Below are 21098 nucleotides of genomic sequence, written 5' to 3' on the forward strand. Positions count from 1 at the left end.
TTTGCGACTTGTCAGACGCCGAAAAAAGTGTGATAAAAAGATTTGAAGAAATGGCGAAGCTCGGCGAGTTCTCCTCGATACTGGACATAGCGGTCGATCTTCAGACGATTCTTGAGGATGATGAAGAATACGAAAATCCTATAGTGAAGCACCTTTTTGTCCTTCTTAGCATCAGTTTGCCGAAATGGAAAATAAAGGATGAAGTGGTCTCTGGCTTTTATACTTACATGCTCTCGAGAACGAAAAGGTTGGACGCTCCGTTGCGGAAGAAAATACTCTTTGATCTTCGAGAAATCTATCGGGAAAAGCCGAATTCAATGCAGAAAAGATTCATTTGTGAAATTTTGAAAGGATTCGAAGTCTACGATTTCGTCAATCATGAAAACGAGCATTGGCAGCTTTTGCAGTCGTATCTTTGTGAAGAGCAATTTCCTGACTTTGAGTGTTTCTTCGAGCTCTGGAAAGTAGCCAGTGGCAGAAAGGATACGATAATTACGGCGGAGATTATAAGCTGTGTGAATAAAGTTTGTCTGCTTTTTGCGAACTTTGGTCGAGACTTCAGCGATGAGCAGAGAACCGGATTCGGAAAAGGTACATTTTTATCGAAAAAGAAACCCCTTCATAAATGATTTCAGGCTTTATCGAAGACTGGGTGCTTCCCGTCATCACTCAACTCCTCTCCCGACCTTCTCTCCCCGAAAGCATCACTCCGATCTACAAACACGTAATAATAGTAATGAAGGAAACTTTGAAACGCTGCTGCTTTGAGCCAGTCGTCGAATTACTTGTTCCAAAAATCGAGAAATTGAAAGAACTCAATCGTCAATTCTCCAATGCAGAAAGAAACAACGATTTTGCTTTGAAAAGTGAACAAGGACTCGGACTCAATGGGATCTTCGGCGCTGTGATAAAAAGTGCAGTTCAGGCGAAGAAGATGATCGGTTTTAGAAACATGTCTGGCGCGAGTCCGGATCCAAACTTGAGAGAAAGAGATGGAGGGAGAGCTCTGTCTCTCAAGTGGTTGGAGCATCGAGGCTGGATTCAGCTGAAAACAGATCTGCCAAGGGAAGTGGTGCAAATTGAGTCGTACGATTTCCAGCTGATAGATGCGAAGATCCTCAGAGTTTTTATCAGGGATTCGAAGGGTCAAAATTTTAGGAAGGTGTTGAAAATTTACGCTAAAAGACTTTATATGACTCTTGAATCAAACTTTTCACACCAGAAAGTCAAACGATCGAATTGCTAGAAGTAGTCAAGAATGTGCGAGTTGCACCAGTAAGTGCTCGAGTGCTCAAGTTCCGAATCAACAAGTTCAATCGAGATAAATGGGGAAAAGTGAGCTGGCTGAAGGGATCGTTCTTGAGCAGAGATATTGAAGGAGCTTGGTCAGGTAAAACAGCAGCTCTCCATTAGTGAATACATCTTTTTCAAAGATTTCGAGAATACTGATGACGAAGAAGAAGATCTCAATGATCAAGTCCCTCCAGACGACGAGGATGAATTTGATGAAATCGATGGAGATGTCTCCGAGTTGGACATAGTTGACTGATGTTCTATCGCTTTCAGGGACCTGTTTCATAACTGCCATTTTTGTTTCCAAATCACAGAAATAAAAGCATTCACGAAACAAAAAATGAAAATATGGCGAGTTTAAACCATCATATTTCTGAAAGCTTTACTGAAAGGGAATGATGTAACAGTGTTTGATCAGTATTTGCCCTAGAAACTGGTATATTCAAGATCGTAGTCGATCAACGATCGATTATTCCATAAATTATTTTTTTTACCTTTCAAGACAATTGTATAATAATTGTATTGATTCAAGCGCCTGAAGGAAGCCCTTCTCTCCAAAAAAATCTCAGCTGCTCTCTTACGCCTTCCGGATGTGACCTGTATAAAAATCGGAATCTTTAAGTGTCTTCATCATACCTAAACAATCGGCAAAAAAACGATGAAAATCTTCCTCCTTCTCATTCTTTTCTCCTCGACCGACGCTCGAAGGTCCCTTCTTCATTACAAAATCATGCGTCTGAGACGAAACCTTGCTCAATTTCATACAGACCCAGCTATACTCCGAACCAGACAGAATCAAATAGAAACTGTTGATTCTCCTCCATCGTTGGCGCAAATGTGGTTTTAAATATGTTTGACTTTTGCCTGTTTCATAAGAATATTAAAAACAGCTTCACACGTAAATGATCGTATTGAATGTTCTTTTCAAAACTAATAGCAGCGGGAAAAACCTGCCAAAGCATAAAAATCACCGACTGCACTTCACCTCTTCTGCAGCTCTCTCGCGCCTTCTGGGATCATATTTATAAATCGGGGTAATCAAGGCTGTCCTTCATAATCTAACAAAAACAAAAATGATGAAAAAATTTTTCTTGTTCTTTCTTTTCTTTTATTCCATCGATGCTCGACGACCTCGTCTTCATTACAAAATCATTCGGCTCCGACAAAACCTTGCTCAATTCCATGCAGACGAAAATTTGCTCGACCGAAAATATCAAGAAGAAAGTGTTGATTCCCCTCCGTCTTTCTCGCAAATGTGGTTTTAAACCTGTCTGTTTGATTAATAAAAAAGATAACTTTTCAAATAAACCATCGTGTCCAAATTTTCTTGGGAAAACTCGCAGTTGAGAGAAAGAACGAAAGAATGAAAATTGCCGCGTTTTTTGCCTCGTTTGTCTTTTCCGATAATTGCGGAGATTTCTGCGAAGTCGAGCATAATTCATGCGTTTCCAATGCTTTTTGCGATAATCTTGACTGCAATTCTCAGGTGCTCCGTCTTTTTCGATAAAAATGGCGAGTTTTAAGTGTTATCGCCAATTCGCAAATTGCTTGGACGAGTGTACAAACGACAAAACAATTTTGATTCTGAAAACTCACTCGGACCCAGTTTGGAATCATTCATTCAACTGGGGTGGACAAGCTACTGAAGTGGATTTCACGTTTGGCAGCGGATCCCAAGTTACGTATTCATGCTCACTGACTTTCAAAGACGAGTTTTTTGTATTCGGCGGGTTGAACAATTACCATCAGATCTCGAGGGTCGATGGATGCTCCCTCGGTTAGCATCTGTATTTTTTCGCTTAAAAAAGGCCTTTTCAGAGCAGACTGAAGATTTGCTTCCTTTCAGATTTGACAATGGAATTTGCACAGCTGATTTTTCACAAGTTTATTTATGCTTTGACTATGACGCAAAGTTTACCTGTCGAACATGGAGTGGTCAAGAGAAGGGTTCACATTTTTTCTTGTTTTTGATGACTGAATAACTAGTGATGAACTAAGAAGCAGAATGAATTTTGAACTCTTCTTAAAAGCAACGAATTCGGCCAACTCTCCGACTCTCAAGATGATCACTACATCGGAGGAGTCGACATTGTCGGAGGAGAGCTCGTCAGTTTTGGTGGAAAAGGAGTCGCAAGCACTGAAATCTACGACCGCGACTCTCGATCTTGGAGCTTCCTTGACAACATCGACGATGAAATTTCATATCTTTTCTACACCAGCTCCGTGGTCATCGACGGAGGAGCAGAAATGATCGTTTTTGGAGGCTACACGAATGAAGGCTTTACCTATCCGAAGAGTACAGATCTGACTTGGAGACTAAGAGTCGACTCATCCGGGCAATACATCTGGAGGCGAGGAGAGAGACTTCTTCAGCCCAGAGATTCTCATACAGCAATCAGGAACCAGGCGATGATCATTCTTTGAGGCGCTTCAATGCCGCCGCGGTCAAATGGGAATTTGCATGATTACATACACCGTAGATGTTAATGTAAGAATCTGATTCCTATCAAATGATTGGCATTAGTAAAAAGGTTATATAAATTTATATAATCAATTTGACGAGCTCAAATTGGAATTAACATGATTTCATACCCCGTTCCAAGATGTCTGTAAGAATCTTAGTCTTATACAATCATTTGAATTATTTATAAATTCATATAAATTGATGTAACGAAAAAAAATTTATGAAATCATATTGTATGAATTCGATTTCAAAAGTCATAGTCTTTTGAAAGGTCTGGCAATGACATCTTCTTGATTGGAGGAATGAATGATAAGGTCATCTCAAGAGAATACCATCTGTAAGTTCTATGTAAAGAATAACGTAAAAATATTTTTAAGGCCCTTTGAACGAATTTCCTTCGAGAAAATCGAAAATGAGTGGCAGACCGTGCAAAATCTAACCGAAGAAACGTACGGAACAATGGTCTGGTATCCTGCGTTGTTTTCTGTCGAACAAGATTTCTGTCAATATTGAAATAAAAATGAGTTTTGTCTTGCTTATTTGCGTTTCTTATCCGAACAGAAAATATTTGTCCAGCTTTAAGTTCTGAAAATATTGAATCTTAGATGCCTGTTTTAAATTCATAGATGCTGCTTTTATATCTTTTTCATTTTTCTAGCGGTGGTTCATTTAGTGAAGAGTACAATAGCTTCCCAGAGAGATTTTACAGAGACCCTTGCCCGGATTCGCGGCCGACTGATCTCTGCAATGCGCTTGATGAGTATGTTTGGCGAAAAGACGATGCTTGGGATTGGCACTTTGTCGAGACGACCAACCAATTCGAAGGTGTTACTGGTTATACCTACAAGATGTTCTCGCTAAAATGGCTTGATAATTCTTGGTGGGAGCACTATGCTGATGGTTCGCAAGTTTGGCGTCATCTTGTGACCATTTGGGTGCCCAAAGATCTTGATAGGAGTCAGAACCAAGCAATGTTAGCGATCGGGGGAGGAAATGACAGAAGTAGACCTGACTACAATGCAGTAGAGCAGCAAATGTCTCGATCTCTTGCAAGAAAAGGGCACTAGAATCGACTGTTACTGTCTTTGAATAAAAATATTTGAGCTCTTTCATAAAATGACAAAATCGATCGGAGTCTATATCAATGCCGTTCCTAACGGACCGATGAAATTCTACTAGTAAGAGTGATTTTTCGAAGAAAAAACCAAACTTTTTTAAGTGATTGGGTTGAAAAAAGAAATGCTGACAATATGGTCTCGTGGTCTTGGAGAATGTACATGGAGAACACTCATATTCCAGAGCTTCTTTGTTGGCTTCCGGTAAGAAGCGATTGTACGTATAAATGCATCGAAATTTGTAGATGACAAAGGCGGCTCTCCGGGCAATGGATATGGCCGAAATCATTGCAAAAGAAGAGTTTGAATACACCATCGAAAAATGGGCTGTTTCAGGCGGCTCAAAACGTGGCTGGACAACCTGGCTCGTCGGCTCTGTCGACCCAGAGCGCGTCAATTTGATCGTACCCGTCGTAGCGACTGTAGTTGACTACGGGAAAGTGATCCACGCCTGGCTTCGAAATCTTGGCGGCACAGCCCTTGCTCAACTTGAGTATTACCTCGACCAAGTTATTGAAAACATTGATCATCCAAATTTTGCGGATTTCGGCGACCCTATCATTTACAAAGAAAGATTGACGATGCCGAAGCTGGTCATTCCTGCGACGGCAGACTATTTCTTTCACATCGCAGATACCTGGGCATTTTTCGATCGACTTCCGGGAGAGACTTATTTGAGACTGTTGCCAAATGCTGAGCATTCGACTGCGATATCTGGGCTTTCTACTCAGCACTGGCTTCTGACACGGCTCATAAAGCTCTTCTTCATTTCACATCGAAAAACGGTTTTAGAGCCTCGAACAGACCTTTCGAAATCTAATGCTTGCACAAATGAAAAACTACTCGAAAACTCCAAAAATGAGCTGGACCCGATCTTCTGATCCCGAAAGAAAAACTGGAAAGATTGTCGTTACCGTTAGTTTTAAATGAGTAAAGATATGTTTTTACGACCATTTCAGACATCAGAAATGCCTGTGGAAATATTCGCCTGGGTGGGTGATACAAGGGCAAAGACGCGGAAGGATTGGCGAATTTTCGGAGTCCGGAATAACGAGAAGTTCACGAGCTCGGATGAAAATCTTCACATACCTTACCCAGAGGTTTGGGCTAAAGTTGCCATAGCTTGCCCTTTAATTGGTGCTATTTAGTACTCAAACTCAACATCGCGAAAGAACTATCCAGAGCTAGAAAAGCTCCTCGAAAATATCCCCTCATATTCTTCATTTCCAAACATCTCCATCCCCAACCCTTCAGTTGACCCGTTCGTAGATCCAGAAGACATCATCGTCGTGAAAAACGCTCAACTTCAAGGGAACTTCTGGCATAAACACGCTGTCATTCCTCTTGGAAACAACCAGTTTGAAATCGAGCTTCAAGAAGCGCCCGATGCAAATCGAGCGTTTTTCGTCGAGGTCCGATTTCCCGGTGTTGATGGAGTTGGGCATATTGAGCTCACGACGGAAGTTCAAATTATTCCAGGTTTGCTTTTTTGCTTTTGCATTTTCTTTATAATTATTTCTAGAGGCCTTTGCGTTCCCTGAGTGCCATGGATCAGAATGCGGTGCTCTTGGACTCGTCTAACAATCTTTAGAGATTGAATAAATAAATTTTGTCTGAAAGTCAATTTTCTTAGAGCGCAGAAATAAGAATTAAAAAGAATAAGAAATGATCACAACAAGAAGTCATCTTACTTGATTTCAACATTCAGATTCGTCTTCAGAATAATGAGAGGCTGACGCAGTCGGGAATTGCTTCTTCTTCATCGAATTTCGCGTAAAAAGGCCGGAGCTGATTTGAAAGATTGGAATTCTAGAGTCGATTACGGGCGGATCCCAGTCGAGCGAATTGATGATTTTTGTCTTTGATTCCCGGATTTCCCACGCTTCAAAAATGTCTATTTTGAAATTTCGAGCATTTTACCTGAATACTCTCGCATGTATTGTTCTCCGTGATCAATGTGCCTGTCTTGATATTTTTCACAGGCACTGGCCATATACACAGATGACACAAAGAGAAAGATCCCCATGAAGAGAAAATATACGATCAGGATGATCTCAACCTCCGACTGAAAATAATAAACAATCTGGATTGAAAAAAAAGCTATTTTTTCATACCTCAAAGTCATCCTTCTCCACAAAATAATCAAAGGGGACTTGAACTCTTTCAACTTCCAGCTCTACCAGGGGTTCGAAACCGGACGATTCAATGTAAAAATCTTGAATGTTATATTCCAACTTCATCTTTGTTTTTTCATTTCATTCTTTTCTGAAAAACAAAGACTGTCACGTTCTCAAAAAGCAATCAATTTCAAGGTAAAATACTGTCACGCTAATTCTCTTGCAATTACCGCCTAAAAATCGGCAGGTCAAGGGCAGAAAATACTAGAATTTGGCAGATCTCCCTTCTTGTCTCTCTAACTCGTATTGATCTTTTTCGACTGGACACAAGGTTTGACAGTTTTTGACCGACAAACTGGATAAATTTTTGATTGCATACATTACCGCCGAATGATCTTTCCAATTTGTGCTTTCAGGTTCAACAAGAAAATGCTGAATACTTGGAATTCTTGCCAATTTCTCCCTCAAAAAAGCTAGCTTACAAATTTATGCCTTTATTTACAGAATGATACATGTTTGAGAAGAAGTGCTACTGGGGGTATCTGTTCTTGGTGGCTGTATTGGCGGCTCTAGAATTTCCTCTTTTTTGTCTTCTTTGGGTTTCTCCGGGGCTTTTGAAGCCTTTGTCGGAGGCGGAAGTGGAATGTTTAGTATCATTGACAAGTCAGAAATAGACAGATTTGTGATTCCTTCCGAGTTGCTCTTTGCTATCAATTTTTCAATATCGCGGATTTTCTGTGAAGGACGAGCTTGAGTTTGTGGTGGTCGAGATTTGATGAAGTGTCGTTTGTGGGAAGAACATATTTCGAAACAAAGCGGTTCGGTTTCCAGCTTTTTGTATGACTCTTCTGTTATGACTCCCAAATCAACGGATAAATTGCTTGAAATGCGCTAGTTTTAAAATTGGATCTAGATCTGTACCTTTGAAATAATGGATTGAGGCCTGATTTAATTTTCGTCCTCAACTCGTTGCTCCCTAATAATCGCTATAAAAATGAAAGAAGAAAACCATACCGAGAAGAGAGTATTTGACGAAAGTCGAGTCAACAGAGCCAGGGAGACCTTTGGCAGATTTGATATCAACATGAACTGTCAACTCTGATCCAATAATTTTCTGCTTCGAACAGGCCGGCCAAATTTTCACATCCAAGTGGCCAATTTCTTGAGCTCTGAAATCAAATATCGGGAGTCTTTCTTATCCCGATTTAAACCAAAAAAATATCAAGCGAATTTTCTTGCTTGATTTCAACCGGTTCCTTCATGCTCAAGAAGAAAGCACAAACTGCTGAGAAAAACAGTCGCTACTCCCAAGGTGTTGTGTTCCAAGCTGGAGCAGTAAAATGGATCGAGTTCGTAAGGAGTCTCGCCTGCGAGGTTGTTTGTTTTTGTTCTGGATAATTCGAACATTTCTTGCATTTCGAACTTTCTGAAATCGAAATTTAGCTTTTCATAATTCATTAATTTTTAGCTTTGAAAAGTTTATTTTATAAAATTTTTCTGAATTATTGAGGGAGTACTGAAAAAAGAGCTTTAGCAAAAGTTCGGAGGCATGTTTACTCCCGCATCCATTTTTTATCAATTAAGATGTTCTTGAGTAAATACAAACTGTTTTCTCAAAATGGCAAACCTGCCAAAATACAGACGCCATGTTGAGCTGCGTATCTAGAGCAACAATGTGCCGAAAGAAACGTTGTTAGGGTCAGAGACATCCAGATTAAGGAGCGCATGAGGGCAAACAATTCCGACGCAATCAAAGATACTTGTCTCTTTTATCGAAAAAAATCATATTTTTGGAAGAAAAAATGACCCTGATGAGCAACTCAGTTATTATTTAATTGAGACATGTCACATGATTCAAAAACTACAAAAAAAATAAGCCTTGAATGCGTGTTTGAGTTGTCCAGGAAGTTAGAAAGAAAAGTGCGACACACCTGTTCATGAAGTTCTTTTCTCTCATGTAGAAAGGCGCCTTGTCTCCGGTGATAACTTGGACATAGATTTCTGGAATGCCTGATGATTCTCCACGAAGCTGGGGGCCAACGAGCACGATTTCAAATCTGACGTCTTTTTCCATTTGCTTAGCTTTTTGCAAGGTTCTCGAAACTCGAAATTTTTTATCCAAAATTGAGCATTCAGAAACCAGTGCCTAAGGAATTCGCTTCTTTGACATGTGGGAGAAGCTTAACAATATCCTCCCTGAGCATCAAGTCCTCAGCATTGAAATCAAACATCGAATTCGTCCCCAAAGAACTTTTCGCCGCATAACTTTCTTGCTCCAATCTTTGAATTTTTTGATCAAACGATTTTCTCATCTTCTCCATTTCTTTTTCGTTCTCAATCAATTGCGCCTCAAGCTTCTTTTTCGCCTCATCATCTGCTTTTGACTCTGTTTTCGACGAGTTATCCGACGATTTCTGACTTTTCGCCGAAGAATTTCCCATTTTCCCGCTCTTCTTTCAAACTCTCTGTGTTTTGAAAAATTCCAGAACTTGAAATGTTGATATCTCAGTTTTTTCGTATTTTCTATTGTCTTCTTAGTTCTTCAGTAGTTGTGTTTGAGTTTTGATTTTGTCCATTTTGTCAATTGAGACTACTCTTGAGCGCCCAGGCCGATTATCCGTTTTGAGGATTTACGAAGTTCCACTTTTGTTTGCTCGAGTTACTGAGATTATTTGCTGCAAATTATCCGGTTTCCACAATCGAAGATCTACCGTTTTTATTTGGAAGTAACGAAAACAGAAGGTAATCAAATATTTTAGCCTACTAAAAAGGGGGCGCTCTGCAGAAATCGCCGAATGTCGCCGAATGTCGCTTAATGTCGCCGAATGTCGCTGAATGTCGCTGAATGTCGCCGAATGTCGCCGAATGTCGCTGAATGTCGCCGAACGTCGCCGAATGTCACTGAATGTCGCCGAATGTCGCCAAATTTTGTAAGAAACTCCTTAGAAAAGAGTTTGATTATCTCAAATTCGACGTATTCAGAATACGGTATTCTGGTTTTTCAACAACAATCAAGAACTTAAAGCCGATTCGAAGAACTCAGGAGATAAAATGAGAAGCCTCCTGACAAGCTTTCTATGTTTAATAAACATCTGTTAGTCTCGCCCCTAATCCACGGTCTTTTTGTTTTATTTGCTCGTTTCCACGCAAGTTTCAAGCGCAAAATAGCATCGTTCATCGCGAACTTCCTTCGCCGGAATAATTATCGAAGTATTATCGTTTCAGCGCGGGGCAAAAGTAAAACGACAGCGCCGGAAACACTCGAATCGAATCTAGCAAATATTCCTAAATCAGCAAAGTGTCACAGCTCGAGTATTTACTGTCAGCATGCAAAACAGAGAGGAAAACACAGTTGCTACCAGTTTTCTTTTTCTTTTACGGGATGTTTTCGTAGCGGCTAAGGGTTAGGCCCTCGGGGCAGGATAAACCCTTACGACCCTTAATACAGTAGCTGATAGTGTTTGGAAAGGTTTATATGTATCGTGTCTCCTCGGCATTAAAACCAATTTAATCGGGAATCTGCCAATACAAGACCACTAAAAGCAATTCAATTTCTTTTTAAACGGATTTCAGAGAAACCCAGTTCACTCAGAAAATAAAAAAGATGAAGCCGCTGAATTTTTTCCTCTTTTTTATAAACGTTGCTTTTGCAAAATCAGCCGGACAACATGGCTATGATATGATGAATGATGAAAAGATGAATTCGAAAATGTTCGAGAAAAACTTGACACGGATTTTCGATCACGATTTTTTGTCCTTTTTTTCGAATTTTATGGAAAATCCGAGATCAGGCAAGGATGAAAATTCGCTACTTGAACAAGATGATCTTCAATCATTTGAATGGTGACGACTTGGGCTCAATCACTGGCCAATTTTTATGATTTCCGAAGCTTGCTTTAGTGCTCTCTTCCTTGATGGCAAAAGGGTTTCTTTATTTTTCTTTTTTATTCCGTTCTTCAACTTGCAGTCGAAAATAATCATGAAAATAAAAATTTATTCGTGCATTGTTCTCATGTCTTCTCGCTCAAGAATCGCTTGTTATGGGTTTATATCATTTTAATTATCCACATGACTTTAAAGAAAAGGTCCTTATCACAATAAATGGTTAACAATTTTCAAACCCATTCCTTCGATTGCTTTTGTGTTTGCTCGAGCCTGGTAGGTCATATCGTTAACGTAGGTTCCGAATGATTTGTAGTCCTGGAAAATTTTATTATAAGAGATTATGCGATAGATGTGAACACTAATGTCGAAAAACGCGATAATTCGATGAGCCCTACATTTAAAAATTTCTATTTTTTGACGGAATTAAAGATTATGGTCTTTTTAAAATACTTTCCTTTTGAAGAACCTTCAAGTTTCCATACAAGAAAGTCGACTTCTTGCCAATATCCAACGCTTCTTTTCGCATTTTCAAATCACTGAAAATAGGTGTCCTCATCAGCCGTTTTCACCTAACCCTAACCTGGCAAATTGCTCGTCCATTTTCTTGACGACAAGTTCCCGTTGCGCAAGAGTGATTGGCATATTTGCTGATTTTCTCTGTCAGAATTTCACTCAGAGTCCTTTTGATAAATGACTAACTTATCAACGGAAAAGTCTGCACCTTTGATATGAGAGACAGGTCAAATCGTTTGCAGCTCGTCAATTCGGTGTCATCGCCTCCGAGGGGGAAGCGGGCTTCTATTCTTGTCTTACTGTCACAAGCAGTAAAGAGTCCTTACTAAGGATGACTAATTGAACCTTTGAAAACTCAGAAGAACTAGAAAAAAGGCTCTTTATCAGTCCCCAGATTTGGAGACAAAAACCTTAACCGAAAGGTTTATTGCTGAGATGACATTAAAAAGGAGATAGAACAGAGGCAAAAGTGTCAACTTGACTAAACTCAGAAAAAGGCAAGTCCATCTGAACAGCATTTTAGACGACTCAAATGGAAAAAGAGAGCGAAAATGCAAATTTTCAAACTAGAATCAGGGTAATTCAAATGATATTCAATCACACGGAAATCAAATTTTGTGATAAACAATAAGCAATAATTAAAGTGCCTTGATTGCGACTGCATCGGTGTTTTGAGAAGAAAAGGGGAGAAGGCGTATCTTTTCCCCGAAGAAGTCTTGACAACGCGAAGCATTCATACTCAAGAAAGAGATGTAAAAAAGGAGAAATCATGGAAGAAAAAAGTGACTGAACAACTGAGCCTGGCGAAGCATGGAAGCTCAACTAACAAGCAGCTTCGCAGTTACGTATTTCTTGGCTCTTTATTTTGGATAACAGTCATTCTTATTGGTAATTCTTTTTCAAAATAAATTTTTCAATCAGATCTGCATTTAGCCAATATCAAATCTCTTGAAAAATCCCGAGGCGTCAAAACCTTCCTTACTTCGACTTGTCACCGCAATTACAAAAAATGCGTTCAAATAGCAAGCATGGACTTCTGTGGCTATTTGATGAAGCAATGTCATGAAACACAAGAGTTCATCCTTCCTGAGCCAGTTTCCATGATCGAAGCAACGAAAAAGAAGCTCGAAAGCTTTTCGTCCGAAGAAAATGAAGTGAATCTCCGCCGCTGCCAGAAGAAGCAGTTTTACGACCAAAAGGTCTGCCGCCATCTCTGTTCAAAAACGCTTGTTTTGGAATCAACGAGGAGGAATCCGATTTCGCCCTGTGAGCTGATTTGCTTTGAGCTGACTCGATCTTTTGATGCTTCTGGAGAGGTTTGCCCATTTCAAAAATATTGTAAAAATGGTTGCCCTTGTCCTTTTTACGAGTGTGAGAAAATACAGTCCCGGCAGACAATGATTCCTGTTTTCGATTTGCAGGAAAGAAGGGAAAAAGCGAGAGTCGGAAATATTGAATTAATTACTCGCCGGTGGGAAGATTTGAGGAGAGATAAATCGAAAAATTACGATTGGGAATTTCCGATTGTATTTTCCGATTTCAGTGAAAACAGTAAACAAATAAGAATAAATACTTCAGATTCATTATACGGTGATAATTTATACCACTATGAAAGTTTTTCTCAATTTCATTCATTATGATTACTTACTGAAGTTCTTAACCGGTAAATCACGAAAAACAAAAAAGTCAACCGGTGCGACTTTTCTCAATGGCGAGCACTACCTGGTCGATGCAATTGGTAATATGATGAAAGTGAAAGAAAATGGCGATGCACCGGTTTTTTTACCTAGTCAGCTAAAAAGCATGTAAGCTCAATAAAGCAAATGCTCAATGTATGTGCCATTTCAATCTTAATTTTTCAGAGGATTCTTTGTTTTCCACTTTGGATCGTCGATTGGAACTCATTTTATTGAGATTTTTCTTGAAGAAGATGAGAAAAAGATCTTTCCTGTCGTCGTTATTTGAAAACGGTCAACAGAGCATGATTCTTTGATACAATTCGTTGTTTTGACCACTTAAAAGTTCACCAACAGGAAGAGAGGATAAGTGCTACTACTACGCGCCAGAATACAACTTGGATCGTTTTGAGGAAGCGCAAGGATTTATTGCGAGCAAGCATTTCAACGCAAAAGTTTCTTCTATCAGCTTCAAAGGAGTGTTTAACTTGATGAGCGTCAAGCTTGGGGATCATTACATAAAGCTCTCGACGACCATTGCATTGAACAAAATAAGAAGGAGCGAAGAATTGGAGAAGGGGTGGAGGAAAAATGAGATTCACTTGCCAGCAGAATTCAGAGGCTTGGATCCTGTTCATATTATTCCTTTGAAAAGGGTTTAAGAGATTTCGCTGTTATAAAATTTTATTCACTTCAAACTCGAAAAAGACAGATTCAGGAAAGCTTCTTCTGATTCTTGTCACACGAAGCATTGCCCTCTCCAACACACTTTATTCAGTGTTGCTGGAAGCTGGGGGAAAATTTCTCACTCTCGGTAGCGAGTGGGTCGGGTCTCTTGTGAAATATGAGCAAGAGTCCATCTGTTACTCGGAATTGTTTGCCCGGGATGATCTGAACTACACCGACCATTTTGGCCATAACAACGACGAATGCGAGTATTTCGGAAACGGAATTATTTATGATGAGATGGTCTTTATTCAAAATTACGTTTTCGGCACCATTTTTCAAGTCGAATTCGATTTCGAAAAAGTCCAGCTCGAATTCTTTCAAAAGAACTTGACGGAGAAAATACACGTGACAAGCAATCCCTTCTTCGCTTTTCACGACGATGTTTTTCCCGCTTTCGCCAAGAACACAATCTTTCAACCAGAATTTTCACGCACGAGCTACTATCACAAAACAATCATTCCGGATAACTTCTTCTCTTCTCTTGAAGAGTTCAAGCATATCTCCACTCTTGAGTTGGAAATGGAAGGCAAAGAAAATTTCAATTTCATCTTACGCGCTCAAGATTCCAAAGAAACCAAGGTTTTTGAGCTGCAATTCTACGATGGAAAAGTTCTCATCCGCTCTGGAATTTTTCAAAATGGAACGGTTTGGTTCGAATCTGATTATTTTGTTGGGCGATTTATGTTCGAATCAGAGGGGGAAGAATCGGAGTTTCGGATCACTCTGCATCATTTGTTCAATTCTAGTGTTGTTGAACTTCTTGATAATCCAAAGAAATATGGTGGAAGAAAATCGAGAGTTGAAATAAGTGGGCTTGACAAAATCGAAGACAGGAGAGTCCGCGTTTTTAAAGTTGATCGCGAAGTGATGATTAAAAATATTATTTACTCCATTACCGATTTGAAATCAAGACAAATAAATGTTTTGCGTTCCGATACTTTTGACGAATACGCACCTTTTTCAATTTTACCTGCTGATGGATCTACAAATAGAAATTTCCGAATTAAAGCTCCTTTTGGCTATGCAGGAGATGCTTATTGGGAAGGCTCAAAACACGCGCTGGTAAGGGATCGACTCTATATTTTTGGAGGGCATCATGATGCGACTGTTGCAAAAGGGTGTATCACAAGTTCTGATTGGATAGTTGGCTGTGGTTCGTATAAAGTAAGATAAGACAATCAAGCAAGCCTTAAAATTATGTTTCAACAGATTGCTCGATTAGATGGATGCTTCTTTACGGAACTGAGTTTACAGCTTTCTTATGAGTACTCAGTTATTTTCGGAGGCCATGCTGCTTTAAGGATATAGCCGTTCTCAAGGCACTTTCGTAGCGCCGAAATGTGACGATAAAATTTTTTCATTTCAAGACAGGTCCTACCTAAAATTATGTCTAGAATTCGATTCTGATGTTTTTTAAAATTTTTTTCAAAGAAAATTTCTCTCTGGAGCGATTTGAAATCTTACGATCACTTTTTCTCGAAATTTTTCAATTAAATCGCTAAAACTAAACCGTGTCTTATTATAAATAACTGCTAATCTATCTTCCTAGGGCCTCGAAATTTCAAAACCCGAGCAAATTTTCATTCTAGCGTCTTCTTCTTTTTGGCTTTTCTTTTTCATAAATGCTGCGTTCAGGGCGCTCGACCAATCAGCGCGCTCTTTCACATGCGCGCCTCACCGCGCGATGGAGGAGGGCGCCCAGCGCAGCAAACCAGAGCGCTGTCTGACGCTTCGGCTTACTCAAGTAAGCCTCATAAAAATGGCTCTAGAATCATAAATAATTGGAATCTATTTAATTTTAGACCCTAGGAATGTAGTGAAAGGTCCAAATTTTTAATTTATCAAAAAAACTCGACTGATTTAATGGAAAATTCTCGAGAAAAAGTGATCGTAAGATTTAAAATTGGTCTAGAGAGAAATTTTTCCATTTAAAAAATAAAAAGAACACAAGAATCGGGTTTCTTAGGCAATTTTAGGTAGGGTTCCTTTTGAAATGAAAAAATTTTATCGTCCCCTTTTGGCGCTACGAAAGTGCCTTGAGAACGGCTATATCCTTAACTCTTGAAGGTGGCGATCAAGGTTCTCATGAAAAATTTGACGTTCAAAGTCAGTATAAAGAAATAAAGCTCGTTTTAGCTATTATTTGTTTTGGAAGACCAAAACCACCTAACCATTTGTCTGAGAAGGGGTACTGTGAAATATTCGACGAATTTACAGTAAAGAAGACATTTACCAAGATAAGACAAGTTACCGACAGCTCTCAATTGGCGCTTTACAACGGGCGTCCTACAGTGATCGGCGAATATGCAACTGAAGTGGAGACATATACAAAAAAAGGAAAATGGACTCGTTTGCCGAATCATCCGAGGTTGACCAGTAAAAAAAGTTTTTTATTAAATGTTAGAACGATTGCTTGTTTTTCTGCGATCGGGCTGCCTTCAGGAAGCCTTTTAACTATTAGTGGAGAGGATTATGAATCGCGGTACTATTCTAAAGAAATTTGGCGACTAAAGAATAACAAGTGGTCTTTGATGGGCTCTCTTTTATATGTAATTTAAACTTCTCTTTTTACCCTCTATATTTTTTATTTTTTAAGTCTGTAATTCAATCATCAGCAATATTAATGGACGATTCCGTCTTTGTTTTTCCTGGCTATTTCGATTACATGGACATTTATAATGGTCTTCTTGATCGGGGCTATTATCCTGTTCAAAAAGTCACTTTAGGAAGAGTTAGAATTGTTCAAAAATGTGCAAAATTCTCACATTTTATTTTGTTTCTGTTTTAATCCTCAATCAAGACTCAAATGAAAATTTCGTTTCAACGGAAATAATTACTGCTGGCAATGAGAATGGAGTCTTATATCCGATGGTATTTGAAACGCCTGTTGGTTATTGTAGTCTGTAGATTCTAAACCTTTTGAAGATGATATGAGCAAATAAAAGTCATCAATTTTAAGTTTTCCAATTTATTCAGAAATATGTTTCTTTAAATAGAATACAGATAAAGACAGGTAAACGAAAATAACTTTAGCTCGTAAATTTAAAAGAAGGATAACTGTGATCTAAAAGTAAAATGAAAAGCCAATGAAAATATTTCTAGGCGGCAATATTCATGTTCTTCATCCATTTCTGCAGCTCGATTCCTTCTTCCTTCGTTGGCTCCACCGAATTTCGGTCTTTCTCGTTAGCATATTTGGCCTTCATTTCCTCCAGTTCCTGTCGAAGAGAAGCGTTCGTCTTTTTCTCCTTCTCCAGTTGTTCCATCAAGCTTATTTCCGACTCACAAGCTTGCAGCTAAAAATCCATTTTTCCCTTCAAAAATCAGCTTCAATTCTACCTTTTTCTTCGTTGATTCCCGCGCGCCAAGAAGAGCGAATAGTTTCAGCTCTAGAATCTTGTCCTTCAGCAGCTTTTTCTGATCCTCGACGTTTTCTCGCGCCTTTTTGTACCTGTTTCTTTCTTCTTTGATTGTTTCGTTTTTAACCGAAAGCTGGGCGGTGACATCGATGAGTTTCTTTCGCATAAAAGTGTTGACTTCGCTCTCTTCCTCGAGTTTTTTGATCAGATCGGTTTCGCATTTCAAGGCGGCTTTCTTAATTTTACGATGAAAATTGAGCACCATTTTGAGTGTCATATTGTTTAATAAACCCTTTGGACTCACCTCTAAAGTCTTCACATGTTTGTCGAGCTTTGAAATGACTTCTTTGAGCTCTTTTATCGCAGCTGCGTGGTCCTTCTTCGTATCAGTGTAGAGCTTCTGGAAGTGGCGCATCATTTTGAGACAGCACTGAATGAAGATATTCCCTGTTTTCTGAAGATGCGCTAGTACCTTTTGATGCTGATCAATGATCGCGTTTTTACCGATGGATTTTTCTGCCAGAGTCATGCAATCGTCAATTGAACCAAGTGCCTTCTCGAGAATCGAAGTGATGAGGTCCTTTGACTCGGAATCTGGCACAGTATTGTTCACTCTTGCTGATCTGAGTTGAAAAACTGAAAGATTACGCTTTCTTCTCAATTTTGTCAACTCAGTTCCTAGTTCGAGGAATTCTTCCATCCTCTCTTTGTAAATTTCGATCGTATCTCTGAGGTTCTGCTCGTCCTGTTTCAATTGTTCCTTATGATCAAGATAGTCACTCTGCATTTTGTTTAAAGCCGCCTGCATCTTTCTTTCTTTTTCTCTCTTTTTTTCTCTAGCTGCGATAAAATAAAAATGAAGAAATGACGAAAGGTGAGAGAATCTTTTTAGCGGTTCTAGAAAAAATCTCAGAAGAAGAAACCTTTTGTGGTCCCGGAGATTCTAGAAATCAGGAGGCATTTTGAATGAATTGTTCGAGCTAACCGACTCTAGTCCTGACTTTATCAATAAACTTGCTCTTATTTATAAACACTTATTCATTAATTTGTTTTCGGAAGAAAAAGGTCAGTATTTTATTTAAGCATACAGAAAGTGCAAAATTATGGAAATGCATTTTTATAAATATAGATTTTTGAGCGGCGTAGTAATATTTTTGAGAATCATCGAGTGTTTATAGCGGCGCTGGAATTTGTATGTTGTTGCATAAATAACTCTTCATTGTGGAGCGAAATCTTTTCATACAGGGGACTCTAGAAATTCAGTTAAGAAATGGGGCAAAAAGGAGCCTCCTATTTAAGGATAAGCGTCTGTACGTACCTGCTTGATTCAAGTCCAATTTGAATCGAAAACTCTTTGGGTCGATGTACTCATCGTGAAGTACCAGAGTCGGTTGTTTTCTTACAGTAACGATGAGCTTGTAATCCGACTGTATAATCTCGAACGTCACTCCCGCTCGAATTCCGGAAAGAAGTGGCTCGTCGCAGGAAACCGACCAGGCGGCGTTGTCCAGCAGATGGCCGGGATAAGTTATCGAAGGCTGAGGGGAGAGATATTTCGCGAGAAAGCCGCGGGGGCCTATGCCGTGGCGGAAGCAGAAAGAAAGGTGGTCGAGGACGTCTTCGCGAGTGTAGTGCTGATGCTGCCTAAGGAGCAGGAATAATAAGGGGAAAATTGAGAGCTTTCTAGTACCTCGTCGTTCTAAGATATTTTTGCATGCTTCTCGCCATCGTTGGCCACAATTCTTCCGCGACTTCTCTGGCCGAGTGATTGCTGTTGATGTCTCGGTGGACAACGGTGAAGGCATCGTCGACGGCGCACTCAAGTCTTGAGCGGCGTTTTCTGATTCTTCGCTCTCGCTCCACCTAAAATTCATGATCAAAAAAGGAAAGAAGAGAAGGCCAACATCATGGAAGTATCGTTCATTCTGGCCAGCATCTCTTCTTCTAGCAGCGGCGGTTATGATCGCTTTTGCGTCTGCTTCTTCATCTAAAAGTCCTGATTAAGATTTTCTGTAGCCGCATGCGGCTTTTTTGGCCGAAAAACTTGATGAAAAAAGGCGAAAATAATCAATTTTTCATACCTGGATGATGATTTTCTCCCGTTTCGTCGATGTTGTAAACTTTGAAAGAGCTCGATCTGACCCTGTAGCTGCTTTTTGAGCGATACTGTAGCGCTGGATTGTACAGTGGAAAGTCTCGGTAGTATTTTTGAAGAACATAAGCGGCTGTAGCTTGAATAGAATTTGCCCCAGCGTTGTAATATCGTGTATCGCCATCTGTCGATCTATTTTTCGCGTTAAAACGACTGTAAATCGCTTGACCGTATCAAACCTGGTGACTTCTAGCAAGTAAACTGTATGTTTGCATCGCAGGTACAAAATCACCAGCCCGAGATAGTGAAGAAACAGGAGGACATCGACATAACAGCTGGTAAAGACGATGATGGGCGCGTAGTCCCACTGGTTCCAGTGAATCACTTTGAAAGCGTAGAAAAGCCAGAAGATTGAAATAACGGCGAAAGAAACTGCTGAAACGAGCAGGCGGTAGAGATTGATAGATGGTAGCCGCGCGATTCGCGTTTCTTTGAAAGGTTTCAGTTTCTATTCAAAAAAGTCGAGAAAGCCGCTTCTGGGATCAAATATAACAGTTATTTTATAGTTACTATAAAATCTTTCCTGAAGATAGATAAACTGCAGTAGCAAACATCAGAATCATCAGCTTCACCGCTATTGCTATTAGTTGCCCTTGAAAACCTAAAAAAAAACATGAATTTCTTGATCTGAAACGAACGAATTTACCAATATCGGTGAAGTTTTGAGAGATTGGCTCATAATCGCCCGGAATTTCCGTTTCAAAAAGCTGCGGGATGAATTTCGGCAGCGTCAGGAACAAAATCGGAGAAATGTAGACAAAAATCGTGAAGGTGACTGTCAAGAAGAACTGAAGCGAGCATCTGGAACAGGAACGCGTCGGAGCGGAGCGGTCGATTTGAAATTTTAGCAGGTCTTTGTTCGAAACGATGGAAGTGGCTTCCGATGTCGCAAATGTTTCATTTTCTCCGGGGTAACGAGAATCGGCCTCTTCATTTTCATTTTCTGGATTGAGGAGATTTTCGCAACTGTTTTCTTCAGATGCACTTTGATTTTCTCGATTTTTGGGCTTTCGGCGGGGCATTTCTTTTTCTTTCTTTCTCGAATTACATTTTTGAAATCTGAAAAGATGGAATTCTAATTCTAGCGCCAGGCGTTGCCTCAAATGCTCTTTTGTGGGTAAACACAGAGGTTAGTACAGACAAAAGGATAATTCAATACAGACTGACGTCATGGAGCTTTTCCATCACATTTCAGGGAAAGATAGCTGCATCTTCATTATTGAAATTTTAATCGTAATATCATTTTAGCAGAAATATATCTATTTCTTACTGAAAGGCTTTTCTTAAACTTTAACCCGAGGAATTTGTTTCATTTTTTTTATTTTCAATTGTTCTTCTTTTTCTTCATTCTGATTTTGTCTCTAGAAAAGCAGCGATAAGTGCAAAACACATCAATTTGAGAAATCTAACACGGCATTTCCCGCGGCCCTTGGCTGGCGGCGGAGGACTTTTCTTTCTTTGCGGTTCAAGCTCTCCCACCGCGCTTCGGAGGACTCTCTTCCGCTGCGTTAGCTCCTTAGTTGCTGGAAGAGCTTTTTCTTCGCCAAAATGTCATCGGTGGCGATGGTAATTTTGAGTATCCATACAGAACCGACGGGTTAGTTTTCTGTGCCGAAGATGTGAACGCAAATCATGTTGATTTTATCGAAGATGTAGTTGTAAATAATAGGCGGCTTAATGTAAGAGGAAGCGCTGCTTTTGTGCATGCTGACTATCCTACTCATCTTCAACGATTGTTATTTGGTGGTCAATTTAGCACAACGCATGTCTTATCGATAATCCCAAAAGAAGAAAA

At 39.6% G+C, this 21098-nt stretch overlaps 5 protein-coding genes and 1 long non-coding RNA gene across 6 annotated transcripts; 2 read left to right on the forward strand and 4 right to left on the reverse strand.

Moving 5' to 3' along the window:
* Positions 1-2650: 2650 nt before the first annotated feature.
* Positions 2651-3717, forward strand: LOC145697715 (uncharacterized). The gene is made up of 4 exons (XM_081774930.1): positions 2651-2779; positions 2818-3070; positions 3112-3256; positions 3324-3717. The coding sequence occupies exons 1-4, from the start codon at positions 2657-2659 to the stop codon at positions 3715-3717; spliced, it is 915 nt and encodes a 304-aa protein (XP_081631056.1). The 5' UTR covers positions 2651-2656.
* A 1143-nt stretch (positions 3718-4860) lies between these two features.
* LOC145697716 (autocrine proliferation repressor protein A-like) lies at positions 4861-6453 on the forward strand. Its single transcript, XM_081774931.1, is given in 7 exon segments — positions 4861-4935; positions 4977-5076; positions 5118-5679; positions 5681-5787; positions 5832-5972; positions 6021-6351; positions 6395-6453. Coding segments are annotated over 7 exon segments (1362 nt in total). The 5' UTR covers positions 4861-4873.
* A 1034-nt stretch (positions 6454-7487) lies between these two features.
* LOC145697717 (uncharacterized) lies at positions 7488-9063 on the reverse strand. The gene is made up of 5 exons (XM_081774932.1): positions 8921-9063; positions 8240-8415; positions 8004-8183; positions 7911-7965; positions 7488-7869 (listed from the first exon to the last, which is right to left on the reverse strand). Exons 1-5 carry the CDS (start codon positions 9061-9063, stop codon positions 7488-7490), a joined length of 936 nt encoding a protein of 311 aa, XP_081631058.1.
* A 2018-nt stretch (positions 9064-11081) lies between these two features.
* LOC145697718 (uncharacterized) lies at positions 11082-11582 on the reverse strand. The gene is made up of 3 exons (XR_014133894.1): positions 11455-11582; positions 11327-11410; positions 11082-11187 (listed from the first exon to the last, which is right to left on the reverse strand). It is a non-coding gene; the product is annotated as an uncharacterized LOC145697718 (long non-coding RNA).
* Positions 11583-16756: 5174 nt separating this feature from the next.
* On the reverse strand, positions 16757-18135 carry LOC145698588 (uncharacterized). The gene is made up of 5 exons (XM_081775797.1): positions 17830-18135; positions 17624-17769; positions 17456-17581; positions 17132-17386; positions 16757-17088 (listed from the first exon to the last, which is right to left on the reverse strand). The coding sequence occupies exons 1-5, from the start codon at positions 17957-17959 to the stop codon at positions 16891-16893; spliced, it is 855 nt and encodes a 284-aa protein (XP_081631923.1). The 5' UTR covers positions 17960-18135; the 3' UTR covers positions 16757-16890.
* Positions 18136-18210: 75 nt separating this feature from the next.
* On the reverse strand, positions 18211-20393 carry LOC145699215 (vang-like protein 2). The gene is made up of 8 exons (XM_081776478.1): positions 19950-20393; positions 19827-19904; positions 19483-19732; positions 19233-19435; positions 19056-19138; positions 18842-19014; positions 18470-18795; positions 18211-18402 (listed from the first exon to the last, which is right to left on the reverse strand). The coding sequence occupies exons 1-8, from the start codon at positions 20323-20325 to the stop codon at positions 18389-18391; spliced, it is 1503 nt and encodes a 500-aa protein (XP_081632604.1). The 5' UTR covers positions 20326-20393; the 3' UTR covers positions 18211-18388.
* Between the last annotated feature and the right edge of the window lie 705 nt (positions 20394-21098).

This window comes from Oikopleura dioica, chromosome 2 (assembly GCF_907165135.1).
Source record: "Oikopleura dioica chromosome 2, OKI2018_I68_1.0, whole genome shotgun sequence".
In the NCBI taxonomy this organism is placed as follows: Eukaryota; Metazoa; Chordata; class Appendicularia; order Copelata; family Oikopleuridae; genus Oikopleura; species Oikopleura dioica.